Here is a 22189-nt window from a genome sequence, read left to right as displayed (position 1 = left end):
TCGACACCCACCCCCCCCCCCCTTGTAAGAATTTTTGTATGAAACTCCAAATATTTTTGTATGACGCGTAAGATTTTCCAAACCCCCCCTCCCTCCATAAACCCTTACGTAATTAATGGACAGCCCCTTAGAAAATATTTCAAGGATTTCTTTCAAAAAAGCTTTCATAGATTGTTAGATTGTTCCAGAAATTTATCTACAAATTTCTTCAGATTATTTTTTCATAGGAATTCCTCCAGAAATTTTTCAAAGCATTCATATAGAAAAACTTCTATGAACTTTCTCAAAAATATTCCATTGATTTTTTTTTCAAAGATTCGCGGATACATTGAAAATCAGAAATTTAGAACTCCTTCAAGTAGCTTTCTGAAGAATTTTCTCCAAGGGTTGCTTTAAAAATTCTCCAAGAGATTATTCTGGAAATTCCCAATATTTCTTCACACTCCTTTAGTAAATCCTTCAAGACATTTTGCTTCCAGAAATTACTCCAATAATTGCTTAAGAAAGTGTAGAGGAATCCTTTGTAAATTTGCTGGAGAACGTCTTCAACGATTATCTCTAAAATCTTTAATAAAATTCTTGTGAATAGATTTTATAGAAACCAGAAGAAATTTCAACACGAATTGGAAAACTCATTTGCCAAAATTATTTAAAAAATGCCGGCGATATTCATTTAAAAAGCTACCTGCAAAATTCTTAAAAGATTTCTTTAAAGTTCAAATGGAATAACAGGAATTACCAAAAGTATGTTCAAAGCAATTACCCAAAAAGTTTTCAAAAGATTTTCCAAAGTAGTTTACAAAGAAAGAAATCTAAACAAATTTCGAAAGGAACTACCAAAGAATTTCGAAAGCAAAATTTCTTAAAAATCGCTGAATGTTTAATACATTTCTTAAAATATGATTGACGAAGAAGTTCCTAAAGAAGTTTTAAGTTTTTCTGATGAAAACCAAATGAAAATGATTGCCGAACCAATTCCCAAAGGAACTACGGAAGATATTTCCAAAGTAATTACCAAAAAAAAGCTTTCAGACGGATTGTGTGAGAAATTTCCAGAAAATGCGTTTTGTTAAGAATTTGTAGATAAAATTTCCAAAGAAGTAGCCGAATCAATTCCTTAAAGACTTTCAGCAGCAGTTACCAGTTTTTTAACGAAGAAAATTTCAAAAGCATTGCCATTATATTGAAATCTCCGGAAGGAATTTCTAAAACCATTACTTTAAAATTCAGAAGAAAATTTTCAGTCTCATTCATACTAGAAAAAAGTAGAAAAAAAAACAAAAACGAATTGCTGAAGGAATTTTCAAAGATATTTCCGAAAGATACCTTCAAGAAATTCTCAAAAGTACAACCAAATGAATCCCAACGAAATTCCCAATGCAATGATGTAAACGAATAGATTTCCTTAGGAATTTTTGAAAAATTACGGAAAAATGCTCATATAAATTACCAAATAAATAAGTGAAAGAATAAAAAGAATTGATGAAAGAGTTTTCCAAAAAAAATGAAATTTTCTCAAGAATTACCGACGGAATCCCAAAAAGAGAAGCAATCAACTGCTTTATTGTTCTTTCAAAAATTGATTCAGTTGTACTTGTCGAGAATATTTAGTTCGATCCGAAAATTCAAATTTCCTGTATTATACATAATTTTGGAAATATTTTGTAACCTTAAGAATTTATACGTTCCATTACGGTTCTAGAAAACTATTCTCATGCTAACGTGATCGTTTTCAAGCATTAAAACAAAGGGATTGTCACGACAAATGTTGAGTTCTAACCAATCATTTAAAAAAATCCAAATTTTACGTCTGTGTTTTTATAAGAAATTTTTGGTTATATAGAACATAGTATTGATTCCATCAACATTTTAAACATATCACTGATTCGTTCAAAAAATCCGATTCACTGATTGATTGTGTGTAATTGATCAAATTCAGAGCCAAAAACTGTAGCACCATCTCTGACATACTGGTAATATAGAATTTGGTATGATTGCAACTATCTGTCCAGCTTCTTATGGTATTTTAAACCTTCTTCAGAACTTGGTAACTGAAGGAAATCTTTGTCTGAGTTCTGGAAGAAGTCCCACACTCTGTGGGATGGTGAGTAAACAACTTCCTGCTGAATATACTTGTTCACTTTTGCAGTGTAGTTCCTAGAAGAGTTGCAAGAAAATTTCTGAATATAATTTAAAGAATATTCAAAAAAAAATCTCAGAAAGTAATGCAAGAATTTCTATCAAACTTTAGGAAACAAAATCGGAATTGTTAAAACAAACAAACTTGGAATGAAAAAATGAAATGAATAGTTGATCCATTTTCCAAAATTATTTTGAAATCTAGCAAAAATGTCAGGCGGAATATGTTGAAGAATTTTTCCATTTTTTTCCAAGTTTATTTTTGAAAAATGTGAATAAATTTTTGGGAGATTTGGTTCCTAATTCATGAATGTCATATACGGCAATATTCAAACCAAATCTGCAGATTTGGTGAGACAATTGCAGAAGAAATGCATGGAGAAATTCTCACAGATCTTGAAAAAAATTCAAATGCCTTTTTTTAATCAAGAAATTATTTGAGAAACGTGAAATTAAATTCCTGCATATAATGCATTTAAAAAGGGCCCATATAGCCGAGGCGGTAAACGCACGGGTATTCAGCATGACCATGCTGAGGGTGACGGGTTCGATTCCCGGTCGGTCCAGGATCTTTTCGTAAAGGAAATTTCCTTGACTTCCTTGGGCATAGAGTATCTTCGTGCCTGCCACACGATATACACATGCAAAATGGTCATTGGCAGAGGAAGCTCTCAGTTAATAACTGTGGAAGTGCTCATAGAACACTAAGCTGAGAAGCAGGCTTTGTCCCAGTGAGGACGTTACGCCAAGAAGAAGAAGAAGAAGATATAATGCATTTCTGCAAAAATTTCTTCCACAGTTTCAAATTGAATTTCCACTAAAAAGCACTATAGAAGTTTCATTGCAAGATTCATAAAATGCTCGGAAATCGACAACCCACTACACTATGGATTATGATAGAAATGACCTTTGAAGGTTTCTCGAAGACGGCTTCGGTAATTGCGCTACAAATGTTACCAGAAAGTTTCGGAGATATCTGCAATAATTCTTTTGAAATTTCCTCTGGGAAAGCACTTATGAATTCCTACTGAATTTATAGATTCTTATGTTAAGGGCAAACTCCTGACAAACATTGTTCACGTTGCAAAGTTTCTGTTATCATAGGTTTTACATCATAATGTCAAATTCTAGGATTTATTAAAATTACACAATTTCCCAACACGAAAAACCTCTTGACCTCAAGCCCAATCGTTAACACATCGTTTGGAAAACTTCCACTTCAGAAACATATGTCCAGGAGGGCCCATTTCCGTTGAAACAGCCGCTCAGGTACAAACGCTAACTGCGTTATGACACACAATAAACGTATTGAAATCGTCGTCGCCAAATTTCGCGACGGTACTTACCCCAGCGACATCCACTTGGCGTACATCGAAGCCCGTTTCGGTGGAATCTTGATTCCCAGTCCGGTCACCAGAAGATCCTCGCACGTGACGGCCGACAGCGAGTTGAGTGCGGCAGCAACAGTCCTGCGAACGCGAACACACAACCAGAGTGTTAGTAGAGATTCAATCGTAAAACAGAAGTGTATCCCAGCCCCAACCCCTCCAATAAAAGGCACCCACTGCTGCAAGCGTCTGGTAGCAGCAGCAGCGAAAAGAGCTTTTCCTCCAGCTTACGGGGGTCGTTAAATTTAAAATAACTTTAAACGACAGGTACAGCTCATTTAAATTTTAACACATTATCTTGTTCGGGAGGGTTCGTTCTTCATCGTCGCTGTGTGGTTTGGGAGGGGGAGAGGGTGACGAAGAAGGTTGGAGTGCTTTTAAGATTAACCAAAATGAGCACATTTTATCGCTCTGGAACTCTGGAAGGAGACTGCTTAGAACAGTTGCGGAATGTGCCAAACTGATACTCAAACTCGAATGAATTGGTGTTGGTGAGAACAGGGGGAAACAGATGGAAGAGAGGGTTTGTAGACAATGAATACATTTAGCCAGAAGCGCGAATGCAAATGTAATTATCATAACAAGGCTTTTGGGGACGCAGTTGCAGAATAAATGGAAGGACTGAAGCCATGTGGAGACTCTCAGTTTAAGGTATTGAAACTGTAGAACAAACATGACCGATGCGGTACCGGAAATGTTGAAACATTTTAGTAAAACTTTTAGTTGTTGAGATAATATTAAAAAGTTAATGTGAAAGAAAATAATAAGCAGTGAAAATAGAAAGATCAGAAAATTAATAAGAAATATAGAAATAATATTAAAAAGGAAGACAAAAAGAAGATATAAGATAAAAGATAGAAGATAGAAGCTAGAAGCGAGAAACTTGAAGCTAGAAGCTAGAAGTCCGAAGCCAGAAGCTAGAACCCAGGTAACAATTTGATGCTGTACAAACGTTTTTCCAACTATTTTAAAGCAGCCTACATTGGAGCAACAGCTGATCACAAGAGGTACAATCCTTTATCCAGCTCCTAAACATCTAATTTTGGTGATTTTATTCAACATTTAGCTAATTTGAGGTCGTTGAAAGGCTGGTTTAAGGCCTAATATGCGCTCAATCAGTAATCATCAGTAAAGTTTTAAAGCTGATTACAAAGATAAAAAATATTCTTTCAACTTAAAATTCAGCAATCTATGTATTGCTTGAGCCATACTTCAGACCAATATTCAGCTGTCATTGTGTTCAGCCACTGACACCATTAACCAACCAATGTTCAGCTAATACACTCACTGTTCAGCATTCATTGTTACTTGGAAAGCCAGAAGCTAGAAGGCAGAAGCTGGAAGCTAGAAGCTAGAAACTAGAAGCTAGAAATCAAAAAGTAGAAGCCGGCAGCTAAAATCCTGATCCTAGAGGCTAGAAGCCAGAAGCTAGAAGCCGGAAGCCAAAAGCTAGAAACCAGAAGCCAGCAGCTAGAAGTCAGAAGCTAGACGACCGAAGCTAGAAGCCTGAAGCCAGAAGCTAGAAGCCAGAAGCCGGAAGCCAGAAGCTAGAAGCCAGAAGCTAGAAGCCAGAGCCCAGAAGTTAGAAGCCAGAAGATAGAAGCAAGAAGCCAGAAGGTAGAAGCCAGAAGCTAGAAGCCAGAAGCTAGAAGCCAGAAGCTGGAAGCCAGAAGCTAGAAACCAGAAGCCAGCAGCTAAAAGCCAGAAGCCAGAAACTAGAAGTTAGAAGCCAGAAGCCAGAAGCTAGAAGCCAGAAGCCAGAAACTAGAAACCAGAATCCAGAAGCTAGAAGTCAGAAGCTAGACACCAGAAGCTAGAAGCCAGAAGCTAGAAGCCAGAAGCCAAAAGCTAGAAGCCAGAAGCTAGAAGCCAGAGCCCAGAAGTTAGAAGCCAGAAGCTAGAGGCAAGAAGCCAGAAGCTAGAAGCCAGAAGCTAGAAGGTAGAAGCCAGAAGCTAGAAGCCAGAAGCTGGGAGCCAGAAGCCAGAAGCTAGAAACCAGAAGCCAGAAGCTAGAAGCCAGAAGCTAGAAGGTAGAAGCCTGAATCTAGAAGCCAGAAGCTAGAAGCCAAAGCCCAGAAGTTAGAAGCCAGAAGCTAAAGCAAGAAGCCAGAAGCTAAAGCAAGAAGCCAGAAGCTAGAAGCCAGAAGCTAGAAGGCAGAAGCTGGAAGGCAGAAGCTAGAAACCAGAAGCTAGAAGCCAGCAGCTAGAAGCCAGAAGCCAGAAGCCAGAAACTAGAAGCCCAAAGCTAGGAGACAGAAGCCAGAAGCTAGAAACCAGAAGCCAGAAGCTAGAAATCAGAAGCTAGACGCCAGAAGCTAGAATCCAGAAGCCAGAATCCAGAAGCCAAAAGCCAGAAGCCAGAAGCTAGAAGCCTGAAGCTAAAAGCCAGAGCCCAGAAGTTAGAAGCCAGAAGCTAGAAGCAAGAAGCCAGAAGCTAAAAGCCAGAAGCTAGAATCCAGAAGCTAGAAGCCAGAAGCTAGAAGCCAGAAGCCAGAAGCTAGAAACCAGAAGCCAGAAGCTAGAAGTTAGAAGCTAGACGCCAGAAGCTAGAAGCCAGAAGCTAGAAGCCAGAAGCCAGAAGCTAGAAGCCAGAAGCTAGAAACCAGAGCCCAGAAGTTAGAAACCAGAAGCTAGAAGCAAGAAGCCAGAAGCTAGAAGCCAGAAGCTAGAAGGCAGAAGTTGGAAGTCAGAAGATAGAAACCAGAAGCTAGAAGCCAGCAGCTAAAAGCCAGAATCTAGAAGCCAGAATCTAGAAGCCAGAATCTAGAAACCAGAAGCCAGAAGCTAGAAGTCAGAAGCTAGACGCCAGAAGCTAGAAGCCAGAAGCTAGAAGCCAGAAGCTAGAAGAAAGAAGATACCAGATAGGAAATATAAGATAGTAAATAGAAGATATACAATAGACGAGAGAAGATCAATTTTATTACAAATTTTTACGTTTTTGGATACCGCTTGGAAACCTGATAAAACAGAAACGTCACTGGAGATTATTCTCTTCGTCTTCTTTCAAACGACACCGCTTCAACGGAGCACCCCATAACCTCGCGCATATCCTTACGGGTGTTACATCCGGTTTGTCACACCTGCGGTGCCAACGTTTTCGGTTGAAGATGTGGTGACGATGACAGAAGCTTCGTCTACACTGTCTACACCCACCTTCAACGGACGAATGAATGAGGCAAATTTTATTAGTATGTTAATGCGACTCCTTTTATGGCGCAGTGTTCCCTCCGTAGCGGTATCAGTTCCACCAGCTTCATGCACTTATCGTCGCTTGAAGCTATTCTAACGTTTCACTCTTAGTGCTCTGCACACGTCTAATCATCACAAAAGATTCATAAGGTCCTGGAGTTTGCAAAGTTTCTTTAACATTTAACGATTAAAGCACTAAAATGGTGGCATCTGTGCCCGTCATTTACTCTGACAACCATTCATAAGGGCTCTGATTTGAAGCATGAAAAACTCTTTCATACGCTTTCAATAGAGGTTAAATTACTTCTCCAAGAAAGCAAGGGATGTGATAAATGGCATTTTTTGGTACGAAATAACCACCAGAAGTCTGGCTTATTGATTACCATCATCAGTCAAGTTAATAAGTTTCACAGGTTGATTACTTCCAAATAGAGCAGAACCCCAACCCGAAGAAAGAAGTGTCCTCTTTGACGGTTTGTACAACTAGGGGGATATGAAATTGCTTGAAAAATAAATCTTAGAATAAAAAAAAATATTCTAGGTCCTAAGTGCCATACAGCTTTAGAAAGCTCCATGACTACCAAGTAGAAATGTCTGTCCTGCTCGAAGACTTGGGGCGACCCAACGTCCTTCAACCAGCAAAGTTCTGCAACCAACGGCCATGCTCCAGCTATATCCCCTCAATTATCGGAGCAAGAACCAATAAAGAAATAACTGGATTCCATTGGTCCGGCACACCATACCACGGACGGTGGTTGCAACCATCGCCACGCCGTGGTGGCGGTGATCCATTGTAATTTTTAACGTAGCGAGTAATTGCTTCAGCCACGAAGATGGATAGATCGCGCCCATTTGGCCAGCCGTCGTCGATATTGTGCGTTGTTGCTCATCAACGAATTCCTCGGTAGAAGCACCAACGAACAGTTTAAAATTGACTCTTTTTCCCAGCGTTTTCATTTATTTGAACACAAAAACCAAGCACCACCGAAAAGGTTGGTATTCTTTTTGAGTTGTATGGTAAAATAATCTCCTACCAAGCTAACGGGCTTCATTTTTAACGATTAATCCCAAGTACTGAAGATATTTTGTGGATTGAAGGCAAAAATTTGTTATTGACTTGTTTTTTTTAGCAAAATGTGGATCGCAAACATCGGATTTGGATTGGATATTGATTTGAAATTGGATTTGGATTGGATTTGGATTGGATTTGGATTGGATTTGGATTGGATTTGGATTGGATTTGGATTGGATTTGGATTTGGATTTGGATTGGATTTGGATTGGATTTGGATTGGATTTGGATTGGATTTGGATTGGATTTGGATTGGATTTGGATTGGATTTGGATTTGGATTGGATTTGGATTGGATTTGGATTGGATTTGGATTGGATTTGGATTGGATTTGGATTGGATTTGGATTGGATTTGGATTGGATTTGGATTGGATTTGGATTGGATTTGGATTGGATTTGGATTGGATTTGGATTGGATTTGGATTGGATTTGGATTGGATTTGGATTGGATTTGGATTGGATTTGGATTGGATTTGGATTGGATTTGGATTGGATTTGGATTGGATTTGGATTGGATTTGGATTGGATTTGGATTGGATTTGGATTGGATTTGGATTGGATTTGGATTGGATTTGGATTGGATTTGGATTGGATTTGGATTGGATTTGGATTGGATTTGGATTGGATTTGGATTGGATTTGGATTGGATTTGGATTGGATTTGGATTGGATTTGGATTGGATTTGGATTGGATTTGGATTGGATTTGGATTGGATTTGGATTGGATTTGGATTGGATTTGGATTGGATTTGGATTGGATTTGGATTGGATTTGGATTGGATTTGGATTGGATTTGGATTGGATTTGGATTGGATTTGGATTGGATTTGGATTGGATTTGGATTGGATTTGGATTGGATTTGGATTGGATTTGGATTGGATTTGGATTGGATTTGGATTGGATTTGGATTGGATTTGGATTGGATTTGGATTGGATTTGGATTGGATTTGGATTTGGATTGGAATTGGATTGGATTTGGATTTGGATTGGATTTGGATTGGATTTGGATTGGATTTGGATTGGATTTGGATTGGATTTGGATTGGATTTGGATTGGATTTGGATTGGATTTGGATTGGATTTGGATTGGATTTGGATTGGATTTGGATTGGATTTGGATTGGATTTGGATTGGATTTGGATTGGATTTGGATTGGATTTGGATTGGATTTGGATTGGATTTGGATTTGGATTGGATTTGGATTGGATTTGGATTGGATTTGGATTGGATTTGGATTGGATTTGGATTGGATTTGGATTGGATTTGGATTGGATTTGGATTGGATTTGGATTGGATTTGGATTGGATTTGGATTGGATTTGGATTGGATTTGGATTGGATTTGGATTGGATTTGGATTGGATTTGGATTGGATTTGGATTGGATTTGGATTGGATTTGGATTGGATTTGGATTGGATTTGGATTGGATTTGGATTGGATTTGGATTGGATTTGGATTGGATTTGGATTGGATTTGGATTGGATTTGGATTGGATTTGGATTGGATTTGGATTGTATTTGGATTTAATGCGCAATTCCATGAGATTGAGCTGGATAAACTAATAACATGTATGTGCGTAGTATGTATGTGTGTGATAGAATTTTTGTAACGCTAAATCCCATTCACCAGCAAAGCTTTCATCAGTACTGTGGTTACAGGCGTGACTAGTAAATCCCATGCAGTTACCGCAACGCGCCAGTGCGATCATATCCTGGGGAAAAGGCTCAATCGTTTTACTGTCACGTTATAATGTAAATTAATTAAAATCTAATCAACTCAAGCTGGCGCGTAATGGAATTTTAACGCTCAGAATCGAACAACTACGCGCGCTGGAAATAGTGCCGATTTCTGGATCAATTCCATACTCCCACCGCAAATGTCATTCTGCGCTCGACCGACCCGCACCAGTAGAGAACGTCCCACATCCATCAGGTTCACCCATCAACCGGAAAATAAATTAATCAATCTCCCGCTTCACCAGGTCCCTTTTTTCCGCAGTTAATTTTCCTGCCCCGCAAGCTCACCCCCTCACTCCCAACGCCAAACCCCTCGAAACCGATTGACACTAGTTCGGATCGGCCGGAAACGCACCCCGAGTATTTGTCGCACCGACCGGAGTGGATCATTGTGGTCCGGTGTGGAGATAATGCCGTTGCCCGGAAACGGTCAGCATGCCGACCGACGACACTGCCCCCTCCCACGTCTGGCTGGGAAAGTGTCACTCTCGCCACGCCACGCCACGCCACGACAGGAATGGAATGCTCGCACTAAATCCAATTAAATGAAATATTTCATCCCTTTTAGCCGTTCCGATTACCACCAGGTCAAGTGGGGATGGTGGGAATTGAATTCTGGTCAAAATAGTGGCGAAATGATCACCAACAAGGTTTCTTGAAAGGTGGAAGTGGTACTACTATGAGCAATGCCAATCAGTTTGCGTCGTGGTCTCTAACCGAAACGATTACATCACTTTCAGCCAACATTTCGCCCCAAACACCCCTGCGTGCACACTGTCCAGTGATCATCGGTGCTATGCTGCAGAGCTCACCGCAACCGGCTGATTGTTCAATCAATGGTGGATAGGTACAACGCAAAATCCCGACAAAAATGGGGAGTAAATTATTTAAAACCCTGCCGGATGAACTGAAATATTTAGCACTCTCAATTTAAGCTTGCGGATATTACAATATAGTAATTAGCACGCGCCTGGAATTTGCCCACGTGTCCGTATGCGGAGCAGAAAATTAAAATAACAGCAAAAAATAAACTCCCACATTTCAATTTAGATGTCCAACTTCAAAACAGCACGCGCGCGCGAAGGGCTACGAACTGGTAATACAGCATCTCATTTTTGCGGTTCATTAAAATGCTTTCGGTTTCCATGAGAGCAGCATCAGGTACTATGGGTACCATCTATGGTGGATTGATTTAATTAATATTAGCCGTATCGAAATTTTCCCAACGATTTAATGCTGATTAAATAGTCATCAGCGGGGCTTTTTGAGGGCTTTCGAGGGTTGAATTTTGAATAACCAACTGTTGGGATGAGCTACCGGTAACGATTTTGTTAAAACCAAAATGTTCCCGGCGGCAAGCGATTAAAGGTTGATTTGATAATCTACTCCGTATCGGATGCCCAAGTAGCACTTGTAACTTAGGAAATATTCCAGAAAAATGTTAAAGATTGCATAGCCGTTTCACTTCAGACTAATGGTAACAAATCTATTTTTGCAGTACACATTGTGGTTGCTCAGACATTACTCTGCAACCTTAATTTTGCATAAGCTACATTAATGTCACACAGTGGCTTCCGTGAAGCATGCTCTGGAACTGTCAAATTCCAAAAGTTGCATTCTTGACATCATCTTGTTACATTGAAACCAAACACCAAAACAAATGACCAGACCAGTTGCTGCGAAGTCAATGTTTGGTAACCATGTATCATGTTACCGGAAGTCGTTTCAAAATGACGACAGTGTAACTTTTTGTTGTTACATTGTAAACACATATAAGACGCACAAAAACGTTCGATTACTTGGTCACAAATGTGCAACTTACCAGTTACTAACAGGTTGAGTTCAACACTGCATGTCAAAAGTGTCAACTAATTAGATATATTTGTATGCTAGAACTTAAACAAAAAATTCGATGTTTTCACCTTATTATATAAAAGATGCATTTAAAAATACTTGCTTCAAATCCTGTAGTGTAGAGTCCTGTATAAAACAATGTATTATGTGGATAATCCCGAATAGAAATTGTAATGTAGAAAACATCAGCATACATCTATAAAACCTTAACATTTGATGTATGTCGTTGTTCTCCTAATGTACTTAGACTTCAATGTAACATTTAAGTACACAGTAATACATAAGATTTACATGTAACATTGAAATCAAAGTTCATTGTGATGTTGAATTTAACATCAAATAACATCCAAAGACAAAATCTTTTAATGTTACATCATAATCAAATGTTTTATTGATTTCAACTGTTGCTCGCTTGATACATCAGAGTACATCTAACGACAGATAAATGTAATGTAACATTAAAATCAAACATCATATTGATGTCATGTATTGCTCACTTAAAACATCAGAATACATATAACGGTACTAGAATGAAACGTTACATTAAAATTAAATGTCATATTGTTGTTAAGTGTTGCTCACTTGAAACATCAGAATACATCTAACGACAGATGATTGTAATGTTACATTAGAATCGAATATCATATTGATGTCGAGTGTTGCTCACTTGAAACATCAGAAAACATATAACGACACCAGAATAAAACGTTACATTAGAATTAAACTTCATATTGATGTCAAGTGTTCTTCACTTGAAATCTTGGAACATCAGCATACATCTAGCGACATATGAAAATAATGTTGCATTAGAATCAAACATCACATTGATGCCTCAATCAATCATCAGAATGGATCGAGCTAAGCTCACTAATTTGACGTTTGAGCGGTGTTTACAGAAAATGAACTTGGTTCCTTACCCACCTAATAACACGACGCCGTTCAAAAGTCATTTTCAGGGAAGCGATGTTGTATGTGCAATTTTACTCAGCAAACATAAATGTATTGCGCGTTTTGCCGTAGATTATCGGGCAAAAAATGTTTGCGTCCATTAAATTTTATTTAATGTCCAAAATCGTATGTACTTAGATCGTCGCCAGTACATCATATCATGTTTGTGTCTTTTACAATAAGTACGAAAATTAGCTAAAGATTGAACGCGCAGAAAGACACCAAAACGATTAAATGCAACCGCGCATATCTTAGTGTTTTCGCACAACTTTGCGCGATAACTTTTCTTGCAATGCATAATATTAATCTGGCCAACTTTGTTGTTGTCAGCTCAGTCGGTGAGCAAGTGAAGCAAGCAGCCATCTTCAAAATAATTTGCAGGCGAAAGAAGTTTTTTATTAAAGTGTCTCGAGTATACCAAAGTGGCGAATCCTGGTCGTTTTGACAGGTCTCCTGCTCGATTGGAACTATGGGGATGACAGCAAATCGGCTGTTCCAATTTTGACGTTTCTCCTCTTTGTTATTCCAGACTCGTTATTTTTTATTTTTGCATTCTAAAGGCAAGTTTTATTGAGTTATAATATTTTTATCATTAAACTAATTAAACAGCTCTTATTCACAGATGCGGGAAACCCAAAGGATGTTCCGAAGCTTTCATATGGCCCGGTAGCTTCGAATCATGCCACTGCAGCGACCGCAGCATCAGTGAGTTCTCCCAACAATTCAGTGCAATCCGGTCATAACCTAAATATAATTTTTGTTTGTTTCAGCTCCTGAGCAGTGCGAACCAAAGATGCAGAACCGGGGGATTTTAGCTGCAGGTGACGAATCGCGGATAGTTCAAGAGGTCTTCCTCTGTTTGATAAACGTTTAATGATAATGGCGTTTCGTATTGAACCCACGAAATGTACTTCCCGCAGCTTCCTAAAGAATCTAGTTCCAAAAACGCCGATCCGGTTTAATTCGAACTTGGTGCCCCAGTCAACGTATGTACTTTCCCCGGATCCCAATTATTTGCCAGGAGAAGGTGTCCCCGTGCTCGAAGTCACCATCGCCGGCTGTGAACCGGTCACCCAGACCGTTATGGCTACGAGAGTAATCCCGGCACATTACATGGCTTGCTGATGCCATGACAGAGGTGTCATCCGAAGGTCGCCAACGCCGCAATTAACATCAAGGCTATAATCGGAATCCAGTTTGTTTCAAGGTTGGTATTAATTGGCAAACCCCCGCCGTGATGTGTTGTAAGGTCAACCATGTACTACATACGTATCCAACATTGTCCAAAAAGGGTATAATCGGCTGAGTTCATATGAATCTCAAGCATGCCCATTTCGTACATCAATGAAGACATGGGGGAAATTGAATTGCGCGAGTCTCGTCAGGTTGTCGGTAAGAATGGCTACTTATTTTGGATTTGAAAATGAGCATATTGAGAAATCCCTGGCCAAGTTCGCAGGGGTTGACGGTACATATTAAAGTGAAGGAGTTTCATTTTGATCATTGTAATGTAGTGTTCTTTAGTGAAACATATCACCCTTTTAACACTTTAATGCGCCTCCAACGGTTCATCACGAACCGGCTGCTGCAGATGGAGTATGGCTGATCATATGCATCAGACATGTTCGATAAACACGGAGGAACCGCCGGGGCTCCGTAGAGTCTATTCCCAAGCAATAGTTCGGAGTCGGTTGGATTTGGGAAGGTTGTAATGATCGTCACAAATCCTAATAAAAATATTATAGGATTTGTGACTTTTTTTTTAATCTTTCACGGCCAGCTGACTTGGAAGTGTTGTTTGGGCTTTCTCTCCCACGTTTCTCGGTTGATTTTGATTAGTAATTTGTTAATGTCATAGTCGCTTTTTCGAATTTTGACTATGTTGGTCATATTTTCTTTGAATAAAGCAATTAAAATCAACCGACGAATTAATAGTGGGAAGGAGATTTGCAGCACTTAATTGTGCTGATAGATTCGAAGCTAACGTGCGAACACTTAAACGCATTGTTGACGTCAATGCGTTCGACGTGACATTTCAGCAAAAAACTGACCGCTTTTTATTAACTGAACAACGTTACTTATGTATGACTAGGTTGACATTTCTAGGCTACGCTTGAGAAAATGACATGGCTTATCTAGGTAGGACCGATAGGACAATTGAACTAATTTGAATATGTTTTAAAGTTTTTCTAGGGATGAATACATAATAGTTGATCCGTGCATGGCTAGGATGCAACGCCGTGTATTGCTAGGGTCTAGGAGCAAAAGAGTTTGGTGTAAAGGTTCATCAGTTTTGAAACTAATGTTGACGTCAATGAGCTGGAACAATTTAAACAAAAATTACTGCTTTTTTCAAATGACGCATAAGCATATTCTGTTATAATCAACGCACCCCCGGGCCGTGGCCAATCTGCGTTGAATCGCTGGGCGATACGTCTACCAGTAGACTTGTATATGCCCTATGCTAAACCGATTAGCATAGCAAGTCCTTTCCACTGATGAGTAGGCTCGAATGTCCCGCTCCTCCCTATAACCCTTAGGGGGAAATAAGGAGTTTTCAGTTTCAAGTTTTGCATAGAGATCATGACACTCAACTCTTTCTACCATAATGCTTTGAAAATTCTGAAATATCAGAAAACTAATATGATGGAAATAATTGAGATACAAGTTTTATACAAAATTTCAAGATCGATTATTTAAAGGTGAATTGAAGAAATGTAAAGTACGGCAGGAAAATATTCCGCGCCGACACGAAAGTCATGAACAAGCAAACACATGAATATTCTATTTGTTTTTCATGGGTAATTTCGTCATTTTTTGAATTTTTTATTACCTTTTCGATATTTTTTTATTGTGAATTTTCTAATTTATTATGGAAAAATCCAATTTATTTATGGAAAATTCGAAGTTATTTGGTGGGAAAAATGGCTTTTTTTATTGCAACAGTTGATTTATTCATTGCACTTTTGGAGTTTTTAATTGCTCAAAAATCAATTATTTATGGAAACTTTTGATTTATTTATGCATTTTTTTATTTGTTTATGGAACTTTTGTTATTTATTACCGCTTACACCCCTGTTTCTTCACTGGGACTTTTCGAATTATTTATGGGAAATTTTGTATTTATTATGGAACGTTTAATTGTCTGCCATTTTTTATTTCAAATGGCATTTATTGTGATAAAATGATTTGCGGGGGGAGGGACACTTGTTTTGCCAAGCCGAAAAACCGCAAAAAAAGCCGAAAAACCCCGGTAAAACCCGCAAAACTTTTGCGGGTTGTAGCGACTTTTTTGGGCTTTTTTCAGCTTTTTTGAGGTTTTTTGGCTTGGCAAAACTAGTTTCGCTGCCCCTGATGATTTGTAATAAAAGTTTCAACGTCGTTGACTGATAAAAACCGTGGTCGTACTTGTTTTAAAAGTTTGTGTTCAACCATGTCGTTGAATATTCAAAAATTAGGCGCCAAAAACTGCGAAAAGTGATCAAACGGTAAACGAAAAAAATACCGAACGATCAGTAATCTGCGATCTGTCATAAAACATCAAAACTACCTAACGGTTCGGTGATTTTTATGACCATTTACCGAAGCAATTTATTTTCCCGTTCCTTTCCTCTTGTTGAGAGCTTGAAAACAGAAAATCATACATTTCAGTTTGAATTTATTTTAGGTATATGAAAGTTTGTATTTTTTAGGGTTGTTTGAATAGTTAAAGTTATATACATTTGATTGTTTAGCAACCCAGCTCCTTGTTCTTGAAGCAATTTTTCGGCTTCTCAGTTCCTACAGAAATTATATCAGGGACTTTCTCCAGGCATTCCTCGAGGAATTCTTCCTGACATTTTTCCAGGAATTTCCTGAGATTCCTCCAGAAATTGCTTCAGGAATTCCTCCAAGAATTCCACCAGGAACTCCCCTATGAATTTATGCTGGAATTCTTCAAAGCATTCCTCCATGGATTTTTCCAGAGATTACTACAGGAATTCATCGGGGATCTCTTTTGGAATTCCCCAGGAATTCCTCCAAAGATTTTTTCAGGAATTATTTTGGGGGATTCCTGCGATAATTCCACCAAGAATTCTCCTGGGCATTCTTTCAGGCATTTATCCAGACATTCTTCCAGGAATTCTTGCAGATGGTCCTCAAAGAATTCTTTCAGCGATTCATTCAGAAATTCCTCCAGATATTGTCGGGCCGCCACCAAACCGGACGTCGCACAATCAAGTTGCGACGTGACCCAACTCGCGACGTTTTTGAATCATGTCAAATGTAGTGCGCATCCTTCCCGTTGTTGTCAGCAACACAGCGCAATAGATGCGAAACAGTTGCGAAACTTGTGGACCAAGAAAATAACAAATTTTGATTGAATGTCTGTCTTGATTCCAACCGGATAGACAATATTTCTCCAGGTATTATTTCAGGGATGCTTCCACGAATTCCTCCAGGAGTTCCCCAGGAGTTTCTCCAGGAGTCCAGGAATTTATTCAGGAAATCTGTCAGGGATTTCTCAAGAAATTCTACCAGGTAGTCCATTTCCATAAATCGAAACTTTAAAATTAATTAAATTAAAATTAATTTATGTGGGGCGGACCTGGTGTGGTGGTTAGAACACAAGACTATCACGCCGAGGACGGGATCGAAACTCATTCCCGACATACTCACAAAATTCTTCATTACACCAACAAAGCTAGCCATGAAAATGTTTGACATTTCTCAGGTCATTTTGACAGACCACACACATGCACGAAAAAGACGGATCATATATTCTACTTTATCGATCTTGTTGCCGTCCTTTTCATGCTCATGTTACATCTGTCAAAATGACCTGAGAGTTGTCAGTCATTTTGAGGTTAGGTTCGTAGGTGTAATAAAGAATGTGGTTCTTCCTTCGGAAGGGAAGTAATGCGTGGTCCCGAGATGAACTACAGCCTAGGGTTGAAAATCTCGTTAATACAGACAACAAATGTGGAGCCTCGTAGCCGTGCATTTAGGGTCACCAAGCTTCTAATCGCACCATGCTGTGGGGTGAGGGTTCGATTCCCGCTCCGGGCGATGAAACTTTTCGTGAGAATAGTTTCTTCTCCGTATCCACTGGTGCATGCTCCGTGTGTCCCTTGGCTAGTGTTAAGTTTCATTCAGTCTGTGCAGCCTTTGGCTGAAGACGGTGTCCGCGTCTTTATAAAATTAATTTAAAGTTTGTATGAACATGTTTTTTTTTTCTTCGGAACCCGTAACGTGAGTAGATCACCTTGGAATAGTGCGTTACGACGTAAGGACTACCACATTAAATTTTGATCATGCTATTTTCCTAACAAATGTAGTCAGGCTCCTGTAGGGACATTCCAGGATCTAGATTTGATGTGGTGCTTTTTTTTCGGTGTGTCTGTTGGTGTCCCTAATAGAATAATATGATACAACGTGAACAACCCTTTCGGGCTATCATCTTTATCATACACGGAATGATACAATCATTCATACCCAATCGCCAGTGTATGATACATTTTTATTAGGGACGTGTTTAGTGTTTGCTGACATATTGCACGCAAACCCCAATATTTTATTCCTACCTTTGGGTTTCCGCGCCAAAGACCCAGCGCCAGATTCGGCGACAAAGAGAAATGACAGCAGTCGCCGGACAGTTGGCAATCCTGATATTTGACGGCGGTCGTCCGTTTGTTGTGGGAGTGCAATGTTGTCATGGAAGTACCGTCTACCCCCGTTGGTTTGAACGACACCTCATGCAAACCAACGGGGTTCATTTTTTAATTTGAACTTCTAGTAACTCTGTAGGCATCGAAAAACACATCGATGGTAACCCTTTTTGCTGTTTTGTTTTGATTCTGCGTTCTGTTTCACCCCGTTCCATGAGCAAAATGACGTTTGAACCATTTTTAGTTTGAACGATGTGCAGATTAGCGGGGGTCAAATTAAAAAGTGTTCAGATTAGATGCGGTCAAACCAACGAGGGTAGACGGTAGAGCATTTCGATGAAAATGCATGTGTATTAAGTGAATGTTGACAGATTTCTTGCTGTGTTAGTGTGAAATTTAGCAATTTGCTGTATCGTGGAAGCCTTCGCTGGAAGAAAATGTCATGCAACTCAGCGAGGCAACGAAAATTTTCAGTGATAAAAGCAATATCAAAGTCCAAATTAAGTCGTAGCACTCGGCCTCAAACTGGGTACCACTTCTAGTACTACATTTGGTCCCCGGTACCCAGGTTTGACGTTTGGCTGACTACCTTATTTTTAATACACATTGGGTATCACAGTTGCCTACGGCGAGGTGATTGTAGCGTTGTAGCCATAGTACTAGTTAATGACAGTAGATGGGTTTCAATTGGGCTTTGTTCGGTCTTTCGGTCTTTAGGCAGCATTTTGCCTAGCTCTTAAGGTATCTTTCGTATGTAAACATTACCTATCATCTCCAAATTCTAGACACGAGTGCCACATAAGTGGTAAAGTGGTAACTTCAGTCTATCATATCCTTATTCTATGTTCTATACTCGGTCAGATTTGATGTTGCTCTCTAGTATTTGCGTATACTAGACTGAAGAAGGGTTTTTGCTGTCCCATCTTTAACTTCCGAAATTGAATAAAAAATTAGCCTATTCTGAAATTTAATACTTTATTTTTGATATTTTCCCATGGTGGAGCATATGATAGAGCTGTCCCAATTTGCTTCTAAATTATATAGCATGGGAAAGGTTGGGGTTGGAGGATGCTTAGTGGGTTATTTTATTGCAAACTGAAAATTATCACGACATTAAAAAATCTTTACAACAGCAAATTGAAACATCAACTCCGAATCTAAACTACAGTTTTGTCACCTGTTACATAACATGGTGCCACTCACTTTGTGCCCACCGTTATTTTCTAGTTATTTCTTAACCAATTCATTTGATTTTCTGACAATGGTTAGCTTACATTAGGTCCTGATAACACAAACAAATTGATTGGACGAAAAATAACCGGAAATAGTGGATATGAAGTGGGTGGTATCATGTTATGAAAGTCCCGGTTACATTACAATAATCTTGACTTCATCGCCTTTTTGACGAAGACTCGTTTCAATAGCCATATTGCTTGTGATAGGAACTTCTGTAACTTATAATCACTAAATACACAAAGCCAGGAACGGAATTAGGCATCGGGTCCAGGTGCAGAATTGAACTTGCTTGGGAAGGTTCCGAACGGGCTCGATGAAAGCTACATACGACTGAATATCACTGAAGATTTTGACCTTGTCAGTCTGTGCACAGTTTCCGATACAAATTATTAAAACTGGCTCTGAACTGAGGTATCAGTAGTGGATAAGTACGCTATTCATCATTGCATAGCTTCAGTATATATTCAAGCAATTAGCATCCTAAAATGGAAGAATAAAATTTAGATAGAGCAAATAACACGAAAAGAGATGTTCCAACGCAATCATTTTTCTTGTTTATACTTATATAAACAACGTGTTAGTTACGCTTAGCAACAAAAACGGGTGACTAGTGGGGTGCAAAGTTTTAATGATTGAAGGTATGATACTTTTTTACTCTAGTACTTCATGCGCCCTGAAATTTCCAAGCGATGTATGGGAGATGGAGGTCTTGGTTTGGTCTTTGGCAATATTGTTTCGGGAGGATTCAGGTAGGTTTATTATATAATACAGGAACTATGGTAAGGTGCCTGGTAAGGTGTATAACCATTGCAAGCGTATCAAGAATAGCTTATTCAATGAAATATGTTGATATAGTTTTCCTTTCCAGATTTTCGGCCACCCAGTTCTGCAGCGGTCAATATGGAGAAACAAATAGACGAATTATGCAGTCAGCTGTCTCAACACAAAAAAAATATTTTGTGCGCCTCAACGTTCACCAAACGTATCCTTTGGAGTATACCTCCTATGATCGTAGAGCTATCTACATCAAGATCTTTCGTAGGTGTCCAAAACTAACCATTGTATTGATGAGAAGTTGTTATTAACTATTCGAATTTCTCTTGTTATCCAATAGAATGTGTAAAATGCTACAAATTTGATCAAGCACGCCGTAAAATTCGTCACCCATGATTTGGCGCCTACATCAGTGGTCTAACGACTCTTCGCGTTCTCGGCACTAGTTCCAATATGTCGCTTAAAGAGTTGCCACATATGATGTTAGGTAAGCCGAGGTCAGTTAACTGACTGATGGGGCACGGGAGCTATTGCTATGATCAAAATGTATACATTACTAAGACATTCTAGACGGACTATCGAAAGGAAAACGAGTATTTAAGAATATAACTTCAATCTATCATGTCGGAAGTTAGGTAATGTGCTATGTAGTTAGAGGTGTAGACAATAGGTATATTGATGAGAAGTTTTTGTTAACTATTCGAATTTCTCTTGTTATCCAATAGAATGTGTAAAATGCTACAAATTTGATCAAGCACGCCGTAAAATTCGTCACCCATGATTTGGCGCCTACATCAGTGGTCTAACGACTCTTCGCGTTCTCGGCACTAGTTCCAATATGTCGCTTAAAGAGTTGCCACATATGATGTTAGGTAAGCCGAGGTCAGTTAACTGACTGATGGGGCACGGGAGCTATTGCTATGATCAAAATGTATACATTACAAGACATTCTAGACGGACTATCGAAAGGAAAACGAGTATTTAAGAATATAACTTCAATCTATCATGTCGGAAGTTAGGTAATGTGCTATGTAGTTAGAGGTGTAGACAATAGGTACATTGATGAGAAGTTGTTGTTAACTATTCGAATTTCTCTTGTTATCCAACAGAATGTGTAAAATGCTACAAATTTGATCAAGCACGCCGTAAAATTCGTCACCCATGATTTGGCGCCTACATCAGTGGTCTAACGACTCTTCGCGTTCTCGGCACTAGTTCCAATATGTCGCTTAAAAAGTTGCCACATATGATGTTAGGTAAGCTGAGGTCAGTTAACTGACTGATGGGGCACGGGAGCTATTGCTATGATCAAAATGTATACATTACTAAGACATTCTAGACGGACTATCGAAAGGAAAACGAGTATTTAAGATTATAACTTCAATCTATCAATATCTATCAATCGCACTATAACTGTGGTATTTGGAGTAATCTAGAAACATCATAAAACGTTCAAATATTGTTTTTTTTTTTGCAAATATGAGTATCAATCTTGGTATCAAATGGTTATGTACATCAAAAATATAAGAAAACGTCTAAATCTAATGTTTTCACATCAACATACATCAGAAATACGTTTGAATCTAATCTATTTGCACATCATAAAACATCTAAAAACGTTTTAAATTAATGTCTGAATTTACATCAATATACATCAGCAAACGTATGATTTTAATGTTTTTTACATAAAAATACATCAGAAAAACGTTTGAATTTAATGTTTTTCTACATCATAAAACATCTAAAAACGTTTTAAATTAATGTCTGAATTTACGTCAACATACATCAGGAAAAGTCTGAATCGAATGTTTTTTACATCAACATACATCAGAAATACGTTTGAATCTAACGTATTTGCACACCATAAAACATCTGAAAACATCTAAATCTGATGTCTTAATTTACATCAATATAAATACATCAGCAAACGTATGATTCTAATGTTTTTTTACATCTACCTACATAAAAAAAAACGTTTGAATCTAATGTTTTTGCACATCATAAAACATCTGAAAACGTTCTAATCTATTGTTATTCTACATCAACATACAAAAGAAAAACGTTTGAGTTTTATGTTTTTTGCACATCAAAAAACATTTGAAAACGTCAGATTTTGATGTTTCGGATTATATGCTTGACATCAGAAAAACGTTTGATTTCCTGATGTATACATTATGTTACCTTGCATAAACACATCTAAATCGTAATG

At 38.5% G+C, this 22189-nt stretch overlaps 1 protein-coding gene and 1 long non-coding RNA gene across 2 annotated transcripts in view; both read right to left on the bottom strand.

Annotated features, from left to right (window-relative positions):
• LOC109404759 (sodium-coupled monocarboxylate transporter 1) overlaps positions 1–22189 on the bottom strand; it is a 247588-nt gene that overhangs the window by 110181 nt on the left and 115218 nt on the right. Inside the window, exon 9 of the mRNA XM_029870294.2 lies at positions 3486–3608. Coding sequence (XP_029726154.1) covers positions 3486–3608 — 123 coding nt within the window. The remainder of the gene's footprint in view (positions 1–3485; positions 3609–22189) is intronic.
• Positions 18929–21529, bottom strand: LOC134288738 (uncharacterized). The gene is made up of 2 exons (XR_009998114.1): positions 19745–21529; positions 18929–19686 (listed from the first exon to the last, which is right to left on the bottom strand). It is a non-coding gene; the product is annotated as an uncharacterized LOC134288738 (long non-coding RNA).

This window comes from Aedes albopictus, chromosome 2 (genome assembly GCF_035046485.1).
Source record: "Aedes albopictus strain Foshan chromosome 2, AalbF5, whole genome shotgun sequence".
In the NCBI taxonomy this organism is placed as follows: Eukaryota; Metazoa; Arthropoda; class Insecta; order Diptera; family Culicidae; genus Aedes; species Aedes albopictus.
This window is presented reverse-complemented; position numbering and strand designations above follow the sequence as displayed.